Source organism: Monodon monoceros, unplaced genomic scaffold (genome assembly GCF_005190385.1).
Source record: "Monodon monoceros isolate NGI ecotype Baffin Bay Population unplaced genomic scaffold, NGI_Narwhal_1 Super_Scaffold_9, whole genome shotgun sequence".
Classification (NCBI taxonomy): domain Eukaryota; kingdom Metazoa; phylum Chordata; class Mammalia; order Artiodactyla; family Monodontidae; genus Monodon; species Monodon monoceros.
In genome coordinates this window covers 11,243,720-11,259,532 of record NW_021703786.1, presented here as the reverse complement: position 1 = coordinate 11,259,532, position 15,813 = coordinate 11,243,720, and the positions used below count along the sequence as shown (strand labels likewise).

The 15,813-nt window shown below is 43.3% G+C and overlaps 1 protein-coding gene across 1 annotated transcript; it reads right to left on the bottom strand.

Moving 5' to 3' along the window:
• Positions 1-1,259: 1,259 nt before the first annotated feature.
• CUNH17orf78 (chromosome unknown C17orf78 homolog) lies at positions 1,260-15,337 on the bottom strand. Its single transcript, XM_029213021.1, is given in 8 exon segments — positions 1,260-2,378; positions 5,329-5,469; positions 6,068-6,192; positions 7,171-7,322; positions 10,041-10,117; positions 10,119-10,324; positions 12,021-12,077; positions 15,271-15,337. Coding segments are annotated over 8 exon segments (903 nt in total). The 3' UTR covers positions 1,260-2,300.
• Positions 15,338-15,813: the final 476 nt, after the last annotated feature.

Genomic DNA, 15,813 nt, shown 5'->3' with positions numbered 1-15,813 from the left:
GATGAATGTAGGTATCAGTCCTAGACCAAGAGCTTTAAGTATGGAATGTTTTTAATCATCCTCCCTAGTGGTCTTGAGAAGGAGTGGGGTTTTTCCCCCTATTTCATGGTTAGACTGAGCCACAGATGGCAGGACAAACTGGAGGTGATGCTGTGAATCAGTAGAGGGTGATACTCATTTATTCAAATGCCAGCCTCAGTGGTCTTTCCTCTCCACCTAACATATTTTCAAAGTGTGCTCTGTGGAACTTTAGGGCACCTAGAGGATCTCTAGGGCTTCCTTGAAAACTGTCATCATCCATGCTTGGTTCCATCTCTTCTAGGGTCAGCTTGAATATCAAATCAGGGCTTAAGGCTAGATGTTGTACCTTTTTGGACAGTACTTAAAGTGAAAGAAAGGAGTATATGATTCTTATATGTTGTTGTTGTTACCAGAGAATTAAGAAAACAATTACTTAGGAATAGGCACATTTCACCAAAATGAAATGGAATGGTTTCAGATGCATGAAAAGAATCAGGACAACACCCTTTGTATCCTTCATGCCAGTCCCTTTTTCACTGAAGCTCTATTTTAAGGTCAGCTGTTTCATGCCACCATCATAATAAAAACATTTCCAAAATGCAGTTTTTAGAACATAGGTTTGAGTAGTAATTTTGAATTTGTAAGATTAGTTGGGGACTTCCCTGGTGGCGCAGTGGTTAAGAATGCGCCTTCCAATGCAGGAAACATGGGTTCAAGCCCTGGTCTGGAAAGATCCCACATGCCACGGAGCAACTAAGCCCGTGCGCCACAGCTACCAAGCCTGCGCTCTAGAGCCCACGAGCCACAACTACTGAGCCCACGTGCCTAGAGCCCATGCTCTGCAACGAGAAGCCACCATGGTGAGAAGCCTGTGCACCGCAATGAAGACCCAATGCAGCCAAATATAAAAAATAAATAATTAATTAATTAATTAAAAAAAAAAGATTAGTTGTTGCAAAAATTCATTGTTAGGTAATACTCAATTAGCTTAACATTGAAGGTATTGATATATTAGTTGACAGTTTTTTACTTAACATGTTTAGAAAATTTCACAAGTAAGACAATTTATAATGGTAAAACAAGTAGAATATTCTTTGATACACAAAATAGATTGTAGATGTCTCGTTTCATTGTCAAAAGTCATATGCATTGTAATCCATAGTTTTGAGTTTTATGAAAAATTACAATGTATAAATAAAAATCTAATTTCATAATAAATTCTGTAAACTGAGCCTTTCTTAAACTCTCTCTTAGCTGAGGTAAGGGAAAGGAAGAAACCACAGCTAAGAAATACAGTAAAATATTGCATTGAGTATTAAAATAAAAACCAGCTGTTTCACTTTCTCACCAAACTCATTTAAGTCAGTCAGACTTGACTTATAGCCATGCCTCTGTGAGAAAGAGCACATAATCATGTTGCTCTGGAATCCTCGTTCAGAATGTCTGCAGCTCACTGTGATGGTAAGGTATAATGTCAGACCAACTTTAGGAATTCTGGATTATCAGCAGACCTTGTCTGGATCCTATTTGATTTTGTTTGTGTGCTCTTGTCTTTTGGCTGCGCTGCACAGCTTGCAGGATCTCAGTTCCCTGACCAGGGATTGAACCCAGGCCACAGCAGTGAAAGTGCCGAGTCCTAACTACTAGACCACCAGGGAATTCCCAGTCTGGATCCTATTTGTACGCAGTCCCTAAGTGCTTTGGGGATGAGTCACGAGGAGGACTTTTGGAACGCTTAGGGTCACGTTCCCTTTCCCAGTGTGTGGAGGGCTGCATGTAGTGGCAGAGGCTAAGTCATAAAGCCCTATGAATGCCAGCCTGGGAAAACAGGAGCCCCACCCTCAGCTGGCTGAGAGCCAGTGCGCGTGAGGTCAGCAGAGAGGACAATCGAGGACTTGGTGAATGTGCAACACCAAGGGCTGCTTTGCTCAGTTCCTTGGAGGCTGTGTTTAAACCTTTTGTCAAAGAGAGTAATGGGTCCATTCATAGTGCTCAGAGGGAAGACTTTTTGTTTTCATTTGATGGGGTGAAAAAAAAATCCATTTTTTGTGGGATTACCAAGTGAATTTCAGAGGCTTGTGGCTAAGTCAGTAGCAAAGGCATGAGAGTAACTCTGGAGCCCAGGCTTCCCCCTCATTGGCCTGGCATTACTGTCTGATCGTAATGTCCCTGCTGAAGATACGAGGGTAAGATTAGCAAGAATCTGCCCATACTGATTAATAGTAGGGAGAAGACAATGTAGTATCTTTCATTCAGTGTGTGAGGCAGAGCAGAACTTTTCAGAAGTATGTCTCATGGACCACAGTGATCTCTGCAGCTTTCTTGGGGCTTGATGATTTGGGAGCATCTTGTCCAACCTAGAGATTGAAAGGAAATATGAAAGATAAAGAAGGATGCAAATGGGTATTTCTTAATGTACCAACAAAGAGATAGCTTAGTACTAAACCCTGTGTAACTCCAAGTGCACATCATTTCGCCTTTGTTACCCATCAATTCTAGGAAAAGTTATTGTGCTTTACACTGCGAAAGTATCAGCAAAGTGCACTTATGTATGAGAACCTACAGTTTGTTGAAACCAATAACCTAATAAACAGCCCAGCCACCCCTTGTTTGACCGATTTGCCTTGAATGGAAAGGGCCCTGGATGTGCAGCTACTTTGGATCCCAGATGCACAGGGATTCGACTTCATTCCTGGAATCAGGCCCAAACAATCTCACTCTGTTTGAGAAGGGGCAAAGATCTGGGTCAATGTGGACCAAATATTTTTTAGTAATCCCATTCCACTCTCATTATACCGTGCCCCATCTGATTTTGTATGTACTTTCTAAATGCTTAACTGTTATGAACATAGACTCTAAGCCTCTTGAAGGCAGGGAACTTGGCACATAGAAGGCTTTCAGTAAAATTTTGTGGAAGAGATGAATATGCCAATAAATCCAGTAAAGGAATTAAAAGACCTGAATTTTAGTTCTGTTTCCACTAGGTGTGTGACTGTGGGAAAGTCAATAACCTTTCTAAGCCTTAGTTTAAGTATCAGTAAGATGTAGATACCTGCCCTAGCTACTTCCCAGGATTTTTATGAGACTCAAATGAGGCAGTGTGTATAAAATTTCTTTTTTAAAATTAATTCCTTTATCATTTAGTATCTTATTTTGTTCATGGGAGAAATTCAATCAGAGTTGCTGTTACGTGGCTTCTTCTAATTCTGGACTAGACTTTTAGTCCCCTTCAGGCCTATTTCTTTCAATGTTCAGTAGAAATGATAATGTTGATTGGATTAAAGAACTAAAAATACACTAAATTATAGAATTATACTGATTTACCTGGGCTCATCATCTAACATTAGCAGAAACAGGATTATAGAAAATATTAACCTAGACCAGAGATGACAAATAAGTTGGCATTAGATACCTAAAGCACTGTGATAAAAAAGATTGATGCCATGCCTGGGTGGAAAGAGTGCCATGCTTGATTTTTTTTTTTTTTAATATTTATTTATTTATTTATTTTTGGCTGTGTTGGGTCTTCGTTTCTGTGTGAGGGTTTTCTCTAGTTGTGGCAAGCGGGGGCCACTCTTCATCGCGGTGTGCGGGCCTCTCACTATCACGGCCTCTCTTGTTGCGGAGCACAGGCTCCAGACGCACAGGCTCAGTAGTTGTGCCTCATGGGCCTAGTTGCTCTGCGGCATGTGGGATCTTCCCATACCAGGGCTCGAACCCGTGTCCCTTGCATTGGCAGGCAGATTCTCAACCACTGCGCCACCAGGGAAGCCCCATGCTTGATTTTTTTTAATTGAGATTTAATTTTCATATAACATTTTGTAAGTTTAAGGTGTCCAGCGTGTTGATTTAATGCATTTGTAAATTGCAGTGTGATTACCACGGTAGCTTTAGCTAACATCCCATCACGTCACATAATTATCATTGCTTTTTTGTGGTGAGAATGTATAAGATCTAGTCTCTTAGCAGTTTTGAAGTATACAATATGGTGACTATAATCTCTATGCTGTGCATTAGACCTCTGGAATGTATTCATATTCTAGTTGCACTATGCTTGATTATTATTATCATTATTATTTTTTGGCTGCATTGGGTCTTCGTTGCTGCACACGGGCTCTCTCTAGTTGCAGTGAATGGGGGCTACTCTTAGTTGCGGTGCGCGGGCTTCTCATTGTGGTGGCTTCTCTTGTTGTGGAGCATGGCTCTAAGTGCATAGGCTTCAGGAGTTGCAGCACATGGGCTCAGTAGTTGTGGCTCACGGGCTCTAGGGCGCAGGCTCAGTAGTTGTGGCGCACAGGCTTAGTTGCTCCGCAGCATGTGGGATCTTCCAAGACCAGGGATTGAACCCATGTCCCCTCCATTGGCAGGCGGATTCTTAACCACTGCGCCACCAGGGAAGTCCTCTGCTTGATTATTGTTATGTGCGGTTGACATGGAACTAAAGAGTGTGTCCCATCCTGGACTATATAATCTTTGAGACCCATTCTCAGTGCTGTAATTCTACAAAAGTGGCCACCTTCTTTAATTTAAAAAAGTATTGGAGACCTCATCTCTTTGCTTCAGTGGGTTTTTAGATGTAGAGAAGGCACCCATCACTTTCTTGTAGTCAAAGGCCGAGTCCATTCCTGGTGGGAAAACTATTTAAAGCAGCCATGCTGAGCCGGTGGTGTGGTGTCTGACTTACACACTAAAGTGCAATATGGATTTATAATCCTGCCAGGAAACCCCAGGGCAGGGAAGAAAGAAGGTGCTTTGCCAGGTGTTCAGGCTGTGTTCAAGTGTGGTGGTTCCTGAACTGTGTTGTATGTCAGAGTTACCCAGGGGCAGGGATGGAGATGTAGGTTGTGGGCTCTGAAGCTCTTACAATTTCAGGGACCCTTTTTAAAGAAAAAGAATACAGATTTTAAAAATACAAAATTGGATTCAAAGCCTTTGTGCAGGTGTTGTGGGTCCTGAGTTTAAGCTTCATTAATTTCACAGTAAAACCACCTCTACTTAGGGAGCTTGTTAAAAATCTAAAAAAAAAAGAGAGAGACTTCTCTGGTGGTCCAGTGAAAAAAAATCTTAAAAATAAGATTCCTGGTCCCACTCTAGCCATTCTGATTTATTATATCTGATGCCCAGAAATAGCTATTTTCAGTAAGTACCCTATTGTATTATGACCCTGCAGATGTTAAGGAAACAGTAGTACAAATACCTGCCCATTTCCTGACACATAAAAGAATTACCTACATTTGCTGCATAATTAAAGCAGCTTCCTGTCTCCCAGGATTTATATATTAACCCCATTTTCTCTAGGCAAATGACAATAGCCATACAGAGAAGACTTTCCTCTTTGGGCTGAGAGTCAGTCTGGGATTCAGCTACACCAGGTTGCTGGCCTTCCTTTCTTTGCCTTCTCCACAACCTCTGGCATTGGCATAGCTCTCTGGCTCCTAGGCATTGACTCTGAAGGGAGAAACTGACCTGGTATTAACTTCAGGTGGCTGCTGTGCATCTGATTACCTTCCAAACCTCACATCAGGCCATTTAAAGAAAATCATCTCTCTTGTTTTTTCTGGCTGTGCCACACGGCTCATGGGATCTTAGTTCCCCAGCCAGGGATCGAACCCGGGCCTGGCAGTGAAAGCATGGAGTCCTAAGCACTGGACCTCCAGGGAATTCCTGAAAATCATCTCTTCTAAGGAAAAAGAAAATATACATTCCTATTGGCTCTATCCTCCCTAGAGAATGTACAAGTACAGCAGAGGAAAGAAACTTGCATTTAGCAAGCACCTCTACGTGCCAGGAGCCTTTCTCACAGAATCTCCATTAAACTTCATAACCACCATGAGAGGCAAATATCATTAGTCCCATTTTAAAGATGAGGCAGCTGCAGTTGGAGAAGGCAAACAACTTTCTCAAAGCCACTCTGCTAGTGAGTGTAGAGTGGCAGGTGTGTCCAAACTCCAAAGTCTGTGCTTTTCTCATTATGCCAGCCTGCCTCTGGGACAGAAGGAGGTCTTTACAGATCAAGCCCAAGGACCCAGTACATCAGCAAACTTACAGGGCATGGGACTTCAAAAATGATGAACACTATAAAGGCAATTCCCCTGAACAACAAGGTGACTGCAATCAGAAATTTGACCATGATGCTCCATTTCTGCCTCTTCTCTAGGTCCTCATCTGTGTCTAAAAAGAGAGGGAGGAATAGAAAAGGGAGAAAAGAGAACTTCAGAGAAGGAAAAGATTGACCTTTTGACTTGAAGGCCTCCTGGCTCCCAAGACGAATAGGGAGGGGCCCAGCCTGATTCAGAGACAGAGGCTGACTTTCCAGTTCAGAGCCAGGAGTGGAGTAGGCATCATGGGCTCTGCTCTAACCTCCTTTGCAGTCTCTTCCCAGAGTCACCTTTACTAGGATTTGGAATTTCTCCATGATCAAGTAGGATTGATTCTTGCACTGCTTTCATGGAAAGAAAAGTTACGCAAGGGAGTCTGTCACCAGCAGCCCTCTCAGGCTCTCTGTCCTTGTGCCTCGACACACATACTGTATGGGATTAGCAAATCACATTTCCTATGGCCTTCTCAATTTAGTGGGGCATATGAGGAACAGAGGTAAATTGCCATTGTTTTTGGGTCATAAGCCAAATTTGGGGACAAATGGCTCATATGCATCTTGTTATTACTAATCTCATATTTACATTTCTCCTCTTGGAACTGGGATGTAACCCAAACTGAAATCTTACAGAATTTGAGTCCTGGCCAATTTAGGGAGGGCTCTTTGTAAAAACAATGCAGATGAAAACATGCTTCTTAGTTGTTGTCATCACTGTAACGAGTGCTTAGAGTTTAAATGTCGCCTCTCTATTCACACGATGGCTGGAATTACCCACCACACCAATACCCTTTATGCTGTCCCCGAATCTGGCTACAAGGTGAGCTCAACTTGTGTGGCGGTGAAGGATTATTAATAGTGTCAAGCTACAAACATTTCTGGGACCTTCTTTATAGAGAAGCTGATTTTTTTTCCATAAGAAATGGAGTGATTTTCTAATGCAAACTGTGTAACTTCTCAACCTCCAGGAAAATCCTAGGAGACCCAGGCAGGTGTTGGGACTGAAAATGTTTCTTTTTCTTTCCGTTCTTGTCTTACCTCTACTTATTCTGTACCTTGTTTCAGAGGACTAGAAAAATCATCAATCCTTGTAGTTTTCTCTCCTTTTTTCCCAGGAGTTACGAAGGTGGTAGTGGTGGGAAAAGTCTCTGATGAAGCCCCCATCACTGGGTAGACCTTACACTGGGAGATCCCTGGTAAAAAAGCCATAAAACAAGAAAGAAACAATGAAAGGACAACTGAGAAAACTTTATCCTGCCTTTGATTTTACCTGACAGAACCCTAGCTCTACCCAGCTGATGTGAACTTCTAACTGTGGCCCCATCGATCTGTCCATAGGTTTAAAGTGTGGGCCTTAATAATGCCAAAGAATAAATGAGGATAGAGATACTAATAAGATATGGATTAAATTCGCATGGCGCCTTTGACTAATGTATGTTCAGAGTGAAGGAGTATGGCCATACTCATAAGGGCATAATGATAATAAGGATGGAGGGTGTAGCACCATTGAAAGTTTCCTTCTTTAAAAAAGATGGCTCCAAAGTCCAAGGAAGAACATGAAGTAGCATAATTTGCCTTAATGACTGCGGCAGGTGTGTCTAGTGGAGTCTAAGTCAACGACTTTGAGAGAGGTTTGGGGAAAGGGGGAGCTGGAAGAAGGGGAGACCTCCCACCTTCATGTACCCCTCAATTTCATTCTTTCAGCAAATATTTAAAAATTATCTAGCATGTGCCAGGGACTGCTTCCGTACTTCGGATATATCAGCTGGGTACCTTCTACCATGGGAACAAGCAAGGGAGAAGGAGGGCTGAGGGGGACTCGGGGAAGCAGACAATAAGTACAGTAAGTTTTATGGTTTGTTAGAAGGGGATAAGTGCTACGAAAAGAAACAAAGTAGAGAAAGGTAAGGGGGCAGTCGGAGGGGTGCGGGTGGGCAGTGGTTGGGCGACCTACAGGATAGGCTGGTTTCATTGAGAAGATGAGAATTGAGCTGAGACTTGAAGGAGATGAGGGGATTAGCCAAGCAGATGCTGGGGAACTAGGCAGAGGGAACAGTGTAAAAGCCCTGGGGCAGAGTGTGTCTGGCATGTTTTAGTTTTAGAGGAAGAGCACAGAGGCCAGAGAGATTGCAGTGGAGTGAGCAAGGCGACAGTCATAGGAGATGAGGGAGTTTCTGAAGGAAATGGGTCCATATCACTTAGGGTCTTGTAGGCCAGTTTGAGGACTTTGGTTTTTGTTCTGCTTGAAGTGGGGATCCGTTGCAAGTTTTTGTGCAGAGAAGTGACCGGATGGCTTTGTTTTTAAAGGATCAGTGGGTTGCTGAGTTGGAAACAGACTGTAGGGGGGGGCCTGGGAGAAGCAGAGTAACCTGTTAGGAGGCTCTCGCGGAATCCAAATGAGAAAAGATGGTGACTCAAACAGCTGTGGAAAAGATGGGGTGCGGATGGATGCTGGCTGTGGTCTGGAACCACCTTCACGTGCCTCCCAAATTGATCTAATCCAGTTCCGACAGTGGTTCCTATTCTATTTTTAATGGCCTCCTGTCATTGCTTATTAAATTGAGATCTGTACGTCCTACTTGACTTTTCTGAATTATTCTCCCAGGTCTTAAGTCCGTGTGAAAATGACAGTTCTTTACTTCAGAGGCCAGTGGGCAGAGTACCAGGTACTGTACACAAATTATAGGGGAAGTAGTCCTTGATTTGTTTAATCAGGAAGACGGTGTTGGCAAAGATAAGCAGAGACAAAGCGCCAACAGGCTCAAAAGGAAAAACAAGAGAATTATGTGGCATTTTTTTCAGCATAGTGCCAGTCAGTTCTCTGAAGTGACAGCATATGTGTTTCTGGGTCAGATGAGATGAAGATAAATAAATCTCACTTTGGAAAAGTAACATATAAGTTCTCTGAGTTTTGGTTTCCTTATCTGCAGGATGGTTATAATAAAATCATTCTTGGTCTACCTCTTTCACAGGAGTGATGTGAAGATCGGAAACAAAAATGAGAAAGCAGGTGTGAAAAACACTTTGCAAACTGAGTGATATTATGATTGAAAGAGGAGACAAAACCTAGAGATCCTGTCTCTGCATAGAAGAACTGTGCCCTCTAGCCACAGGGATAATGGGATTTCAGTGTGGCATGTCTTCCCACCTCCTGGGAGCCACTCTTTCAAAATCTACTTAATAGGCTTTTCATCTGTCAGTGTAGTTCCAGTTCTGCCCAGCTTCTAAATTAATGTCCATCCCTGTTGGCAGCTCATCTCTTAGGTCTCATCTGCTAGGTAACTGAGTATTAAGGTAGAGCAAGTTTGTAAATACAAGCAGTCTATTCCCAGTGCTGATGGAATTGCAATATTAGCTTTTCTTTGGCTAAGAATATTTGAGCAAGAATTCCCCCACCTTAAGGAGGTCTACAAAAAATGCAAAGTTATGAAATAGATAATTTAGGAGATGATGCTTTATTACAAAATAATTCATTTTAAATAGGGAACATTAGGTACATTAAGTGGAAATCTCCTTTAGAGATTATTCTGTAATAATACTAGCAGGTTGAAAGGGCTATTTGAGAGGCCTTACATATTGATGTTGGGCTTACATATCTAGAAATTAGATCATCTTGTCAAATCTCTCGTCTGTAGCTATGGAAACTGAGCATTGGAGAAATAAACACTTGTTTGGTGTTATTTCTCTTGTATGCCACAGTTTCTCATGGGGTAAACAGACCATAGGAATCAGTTCATACTAATCAAATTCCAAAGAGCCTAATCCATGCACTAAAATGACATTTTAAAAATTTACATAGATTTGCCTAAAGAGAGAGAGGCTAATCCATTTCCTTGAGGCTTTAGCTGCTATTAAGCTCTACCTGCCTCCAAGGACGTCAGCCAGAAGGCAGCACCTACCTCCATCTCATTTTCCAATCTCACCTTTGCCTGTCACAAGGGATCCAATCTGAACCTTGGATGTGAGGGTTAGGTGACAGCTTGGTGGGGGGCAGTGCTGTTTCTGCGGGGAACAGCATGACTCTCAGGTTCTTCAGAGTGTGCTTGACCTTTCGCCTTTTTTCCAAATATACAAGGTTGACTTTCACTTTGCTCCTAGAACCAAGACACTGCAAGGTAGCCACAGTCTGATTTAGGATGAATGTGGGCCATTTGGCTTCTGTCTGAGCTTCTGGAAGGAGAAAAGCCAGGTAGGAAAATGAAGCCAGTTCTTAATCTGAATGGTGCCCAGCCAGCCCACTTCCATTCATGGCCCACTGCTGTACTTTCTTCTCTTTTTCCTTCAGTTCTTCCTCGGCATGTATCCATGGTACTAAATATACAAGCCCTGCCTTTCCCCCTTCCTGCCATGGGTCCCATGAAGATTGGTGACTGCAGTAAATGCAGCCCAGAGAGATGCTCCTAGGTTGTTTTTTCTAACGCAGAGCCGCTTGAGTGCGGCCTCCTTCTCTTGCCTCACCCCGTCTCTTTGATTTATGCAGCCACGGCTTAGGTAACAACAGTTAATTAATTAATTAATTTATATTGTATAAGTGAACATTTTATTTTTTAATTTATTTTTTGTTACATGTATCTATTCTTTTTCAAATTCTTTTCCCAATTAGATTGTTACAGAATACTGAGCAGAGTTCCCTGTGCTATACAGTAGGTCCTTTTTTTTTTTTTAAATTAATTAATTTATTTAGGTTGTGTTGGGTCTTCATTTCTGTGTGAGGGCTTTCCCCAGCTGCGGTGAGCGGGGGCCACTCTTCATCACGGTGCGCGGGCCTCTCACTATCGCGGCCTCTCTTGTTGCGGAGCACAGGCTCCAGATGCACAGGCTCAGTACTTGTGGCTCACGGGCTCAGTACTTGTGGCTCACGGGCCCAGTTGCTTCACGGCATGTGGGATCTTCCCAGACCAGGGCCTGAACCCGTGTCCCCTGCATTGGCAGGCAGATTCTCAACCACTGCGCCACCAGGGAAGCCCCTAGTAGGTCCTTTTGGTTATCCATTCTTTTTTGTTTTTTGAAGAACTTTTTGTTTCAATTAATCAATTTATTTATTTTTGGCTGCACTGGGTCTGTGCTGCTGCATGCGGGCTTTCTCTAGTTGCATTGAGTGGGGGCTACTGTTCATTGCGGTGTGAGGGCTTCTCATTGTCGTGGCTTTGGCTTCTCTTGTTGCGGAGCATGGGCTCTTCAGTAGTTGAAGCATGCAGGCTCAGTAGTTGTGGCTCGCGGGCTCTAGAGTGCAGGCTCAGTAGTTGTGGCGCACGGGCTGAGTTGCTCTGTGGCATGTGGGATCTTCCTGGACCAGGGCTCGAACCCGTGTCCCCTGCATTGTCAGGCAGGTTCTTAACCACTGTGCCACCAGGGAGGCTTGGTTATCCATTTTAAATCTAGCAATGTGTACATGTCAGCCCCAAACTCCCTAACTATCCCTCCCCCACATACACACACACCCTTCTCCCCTGGTAACCGTAAGTTAGTTCTCTAAGTCTGTGAGTCAATAGCAGTTCATTTAAAAATGGGTTGCCAGGGACTTCCCTGGTGGCGTAGTGGATAAGACTCTATGCTCCAAATGCAGGGGGGCCGGGTTCGATCCCTGGTCAGGGAACTAGATCCCACATGCATGACACAACTAAGAGTTCACATGCCACAACCAAGGAGCCTGCAAGCCACAACTAAGGAGCCCGCCTGCCACAACTAAGACCCGGCGCAACCAAATAAATACATAAATTTTTTAAAAACCACAAGATAAAAATGGGTTTCCAGAAAGCCTCTCAGGGGGATACATAGCTTTTAAACAGGATATTTGAGATCTGGGCTCGGACTGGGGGAGACAAGCATCTTTTAAAGGTAAAACTGTTCAGGAATGGCAAAACGATTTTTCAAGGGCCCATTCCCTACCTCGCATTAGCATAGCCCTTTGAGAGGAAGAGACCAGGCAGCAGTTCCACTTGGCAGCTGCTGTCTCTGAGTTCTGGGGGAAAAAAAAGGTCAGGGTTGACTGGGTACTTCTTCTTGAGAATTCTGGGCACTGGAGAGGGAAATACAGAAGAATGCAGTTCCTTCTCATAAAACTTGCACTTGGGGAGATCAGACATTCCCTCAAAAGGACTTCAAGATTTACGCAAGTGGGAGTTAGCCTAGTACAAAGAAAACTGGGTACCAGTCTATTATCCTTAGGGAAAAAGAAGGTAAAAGAGTTAACTAAGTTAATGAAAGACTAACCAACCCATTCCTTCAAACACTGCCTATTATCTCTTCTCCTTCCTGTTTTATCTACCTTCTTGTATTAAAACTTTTGAAAGTTTAATAAGTGTATCGTTGGACAAGATATCTCTCCAGGTTCCCATAGAATGATAGGTTAAATGATAGGTTATAGTTATTTATGCTTTTTGGCACATAACTCACAGGGTGTTGTGAGTTTTCTTCATTTGTTAAATTTGTTACTGCTGCACCTTATGCTGTTTGGCCTTAACTTTGGTCAGCTAATTTTAGAGATGAACTGTTTAGGACACTTTGAAAAATCATGTCTTTTTTTTTTTTTCTTTTCCAGTACGCGGGCCTCTTACTGTTGTGGCCTCTCCCGTTGCGGAGCACAGGCTCCGGACGCGCAGGCTCAGCGGCCATGGCTCACGGGCCCAGCCGCTCCGCGGCATGTGGGATCTTCCCAGACCGGGGCATGAACCCTTGTCCCCTGCATCGGCAGGCGGACTCTCAACTACTGCACCACCAGGGAAGCCCCTTCTGCAAGTCTTTATTATGCACCTACTGTGTGCCAGACACTATTCTAGCAGTGAGCAAGGCCAAGTGTGAGTTCATGTGAAACAATGGGAAGCAGACAATAAACATGGTTGAAAATAAAATAGTACAGAGGGCTAACAATAAATAATATACAAATACACGTACAAGATAATTAAAGATTGTGACAATCATCATGAAGCAACAAACAGGTGATGAGGTGAAGGAGGAATGACAGAGGACACTTTATTTATTATTATTATTATTTTGGCAGTTTGCAGGATCTTAGTTCCCCAACCAGGGGTTGAACCCGGGCCCTCGGCAGTGAAAGCGCAGACTAACCACTGAACTACCAGGGAATTCCCAGAGGCCACTTTAAGTAGGGTGGTCAGGGAAGACTTCTCTCAGGAGGTGGCATCTGAGCTAAGAAAACCAGGAGAGTGGATGTTCTAGAAGCCAAGAAAGGAGGGTGATTCAAGGAAGGAATGGATTTGTCCACTGGACAAACTGTCCACTGGATTTGACAATTCTGTAAGAGCAGTTCCAGCGGCATGGTGGAAGTAGGAGGTGGCTGAGAGGGAATTGGAGGTGAAGAAGTGTAGATCATCTTTGAAAGACATTTGGCTATGGAACGGAGGATAGAAGTGAAGCCAGCCGAGTAGAGGTAACATCAGTGCCTCAAATCTTGATTGGTCCAGACCAGCACTGTCTCAGTTGCCTGATTGTCCTAGCAGGGCTGGTGGGCAGAGAATAAAGGGGCTCCACTGCCTTTCCTGGGCTTCATGGTTTTTGCTTACTATTTCCTTAACGTAATTGCATAGTTCTCTGCTCCCTTGTGGTGTCAGACATGTTCCCCTGCTGTCTCTGTCTGAAATGTTCTGTAGATTAGTTCCTGGATGCCCTGTTACAGTGCTGCCACCTTGGAGCAGGGGTTGGAAAGGCTGTGAGGGCTATTCTCATTCTCTGTCACAAGGTGGCAGAAGAGCTCACTCTTCCCAAAAGAGACCTTGTGCTCGTACAAAATGAAGCAGAAGTTTTCTTTTACCCACTCTCAGACCCTTCCCAAAAGTCAGCCTGCAGGTTGGAGCAGCCATACTGTGGGGTACAGAGAAGTGGGAGAGCTTCATTAACGAGTCAAAGTATCGAGTAGTAGAAAAAACAGACCCAGAACTGTTTCTCTACTACTAGACATTTTTTTCTTTCCTATTACAGACATTTTGACTGGTTTTCTAAGTGTTTGCAGTCTGTGGAGGAGAGGATTTCTCTCCTGATCTCATTTCCCCACAACAAAAATTTCAAATTTAGGAGGAAAAAAAGCTATAACATAGGTAAGTTTTATGTTGCGTGCAGGTGAGAGAAGTAACTCTGGAAGATAGTAGGAAACAGGGTGGGTCTGTGGGAGGAGTACTTAGGCTCTGTAATTGACTGAATCACTTTGAGGAAGTCACTTACCTTCTCTGGCCTCTGTTTCAGTTCCTTTAATGAAATGGTTGGACAGGATGGTTTCGGAGGCCTCTTCCAGCTCTAAAATTATCATCTCAATGCCACACTCTGCTACTCTGTCTTTTAAGGGTGTATGTTTTTTATTTGTTTGTTTGGGTTTATTTTAAATTCTTTTATTGTGGAATATAGCATACATATAGAAGAGTATATAGGACATAAGCATATTTGTAATAATAGTAATAATGTGAACATTATGTAAGCATCACCCAAAGAAATTGAACATTGCCAGTAGCTAAGAAGCTCCTTGTATGTCTGTCCCTCTGGTCACACTCCTTTCCCTTCTCCCAGTCATTATTTTCCCATGCTTTTTAAAAGTAGTGAACAGTCGGGGCTTCCCTCATGGCGTAGTGGTTAAGAATCCGTTTGCCAATGCAGGGGACTCAGGTTCAAGTCCTGGCTGCGAAGCAACTAAGCCCGTGCGCCACAACTACTCTAGACCCCGTGAGCCTCAACTACTGAGCCCACGCGCCACGACTACTGAAGCCCGCGTCCCTAGAGCCCGTGCTCCACAACAAGAGAAGCCACTGCAACGAGAAGCCCGCGCACCGCAACGAAGCGTAGCCCCCGCTCGCCGCGACTAGAGAAAGCCCACATGCAGCAACGAAGACCCAACATAGCCAAAAAATAAATAAATAAATAAATAAATTTATAAAAATAGTGAACTATCTACATATGTATCACTAAAAATACTTAAAAATTTTTTTACCTGTTCTTGCACTTACATAAATGGATAGATCATACCCTATGTTTTTTAAAGTAAACTTTTTATTATGTATAACACAAAGTGAATACACCTCTCTTTATGTTGTCTCCCAGTCACTACCCACCGTCAGGAGTAACCATTATCCAGATTTTTTACCACCACAGATGAGTTTTGCCTATTTTTGAACTATGTAGAACGGGAAACATACTCTTTTGTGTCTGACTTTCTTTGCTCAACATTATGTCTGTAAAACTCATCCATATTGTTTCGTGTACCAATAATGTGTTCATTCTCATTGCTTTATAATATTTCACTGTATGAATGTACCATAACTTATTTATCTGTTGTACTGCTGAGAGACATTGGGTTGCTTCCAGTTTGGGGCCATAAGGAACAGTGTTCCTGGGCACATTTGAAAGTTTCTCCAGAGTATAAACCCAGAAATGGACACTGGGTTATAACATATGCAGGGTTCAGCCTCACTAATTAATGCCAACCTGTTTTCTAAGATGTTGTCCCCATTTACTCTCCCATCTGCAGTATATGAAAGTTCCTGTTGTCCCAAAGGGGCCAAATTGCCTTTTCAGTGTGGTACAACCGTGGGACCTAGCAGGGCCAGGCATACCCTCACAGTGCCAACCCTTTGATTGATGCTTCAGCCACAGCCAGTTCTCCTGTTTACTTGCTCCCTACAAGTAAGGGTAAAGGATTCAGATTAACCCTAGGTCCCTGATCACATGCTCTGTTACCCTGGGAATATTGGCCT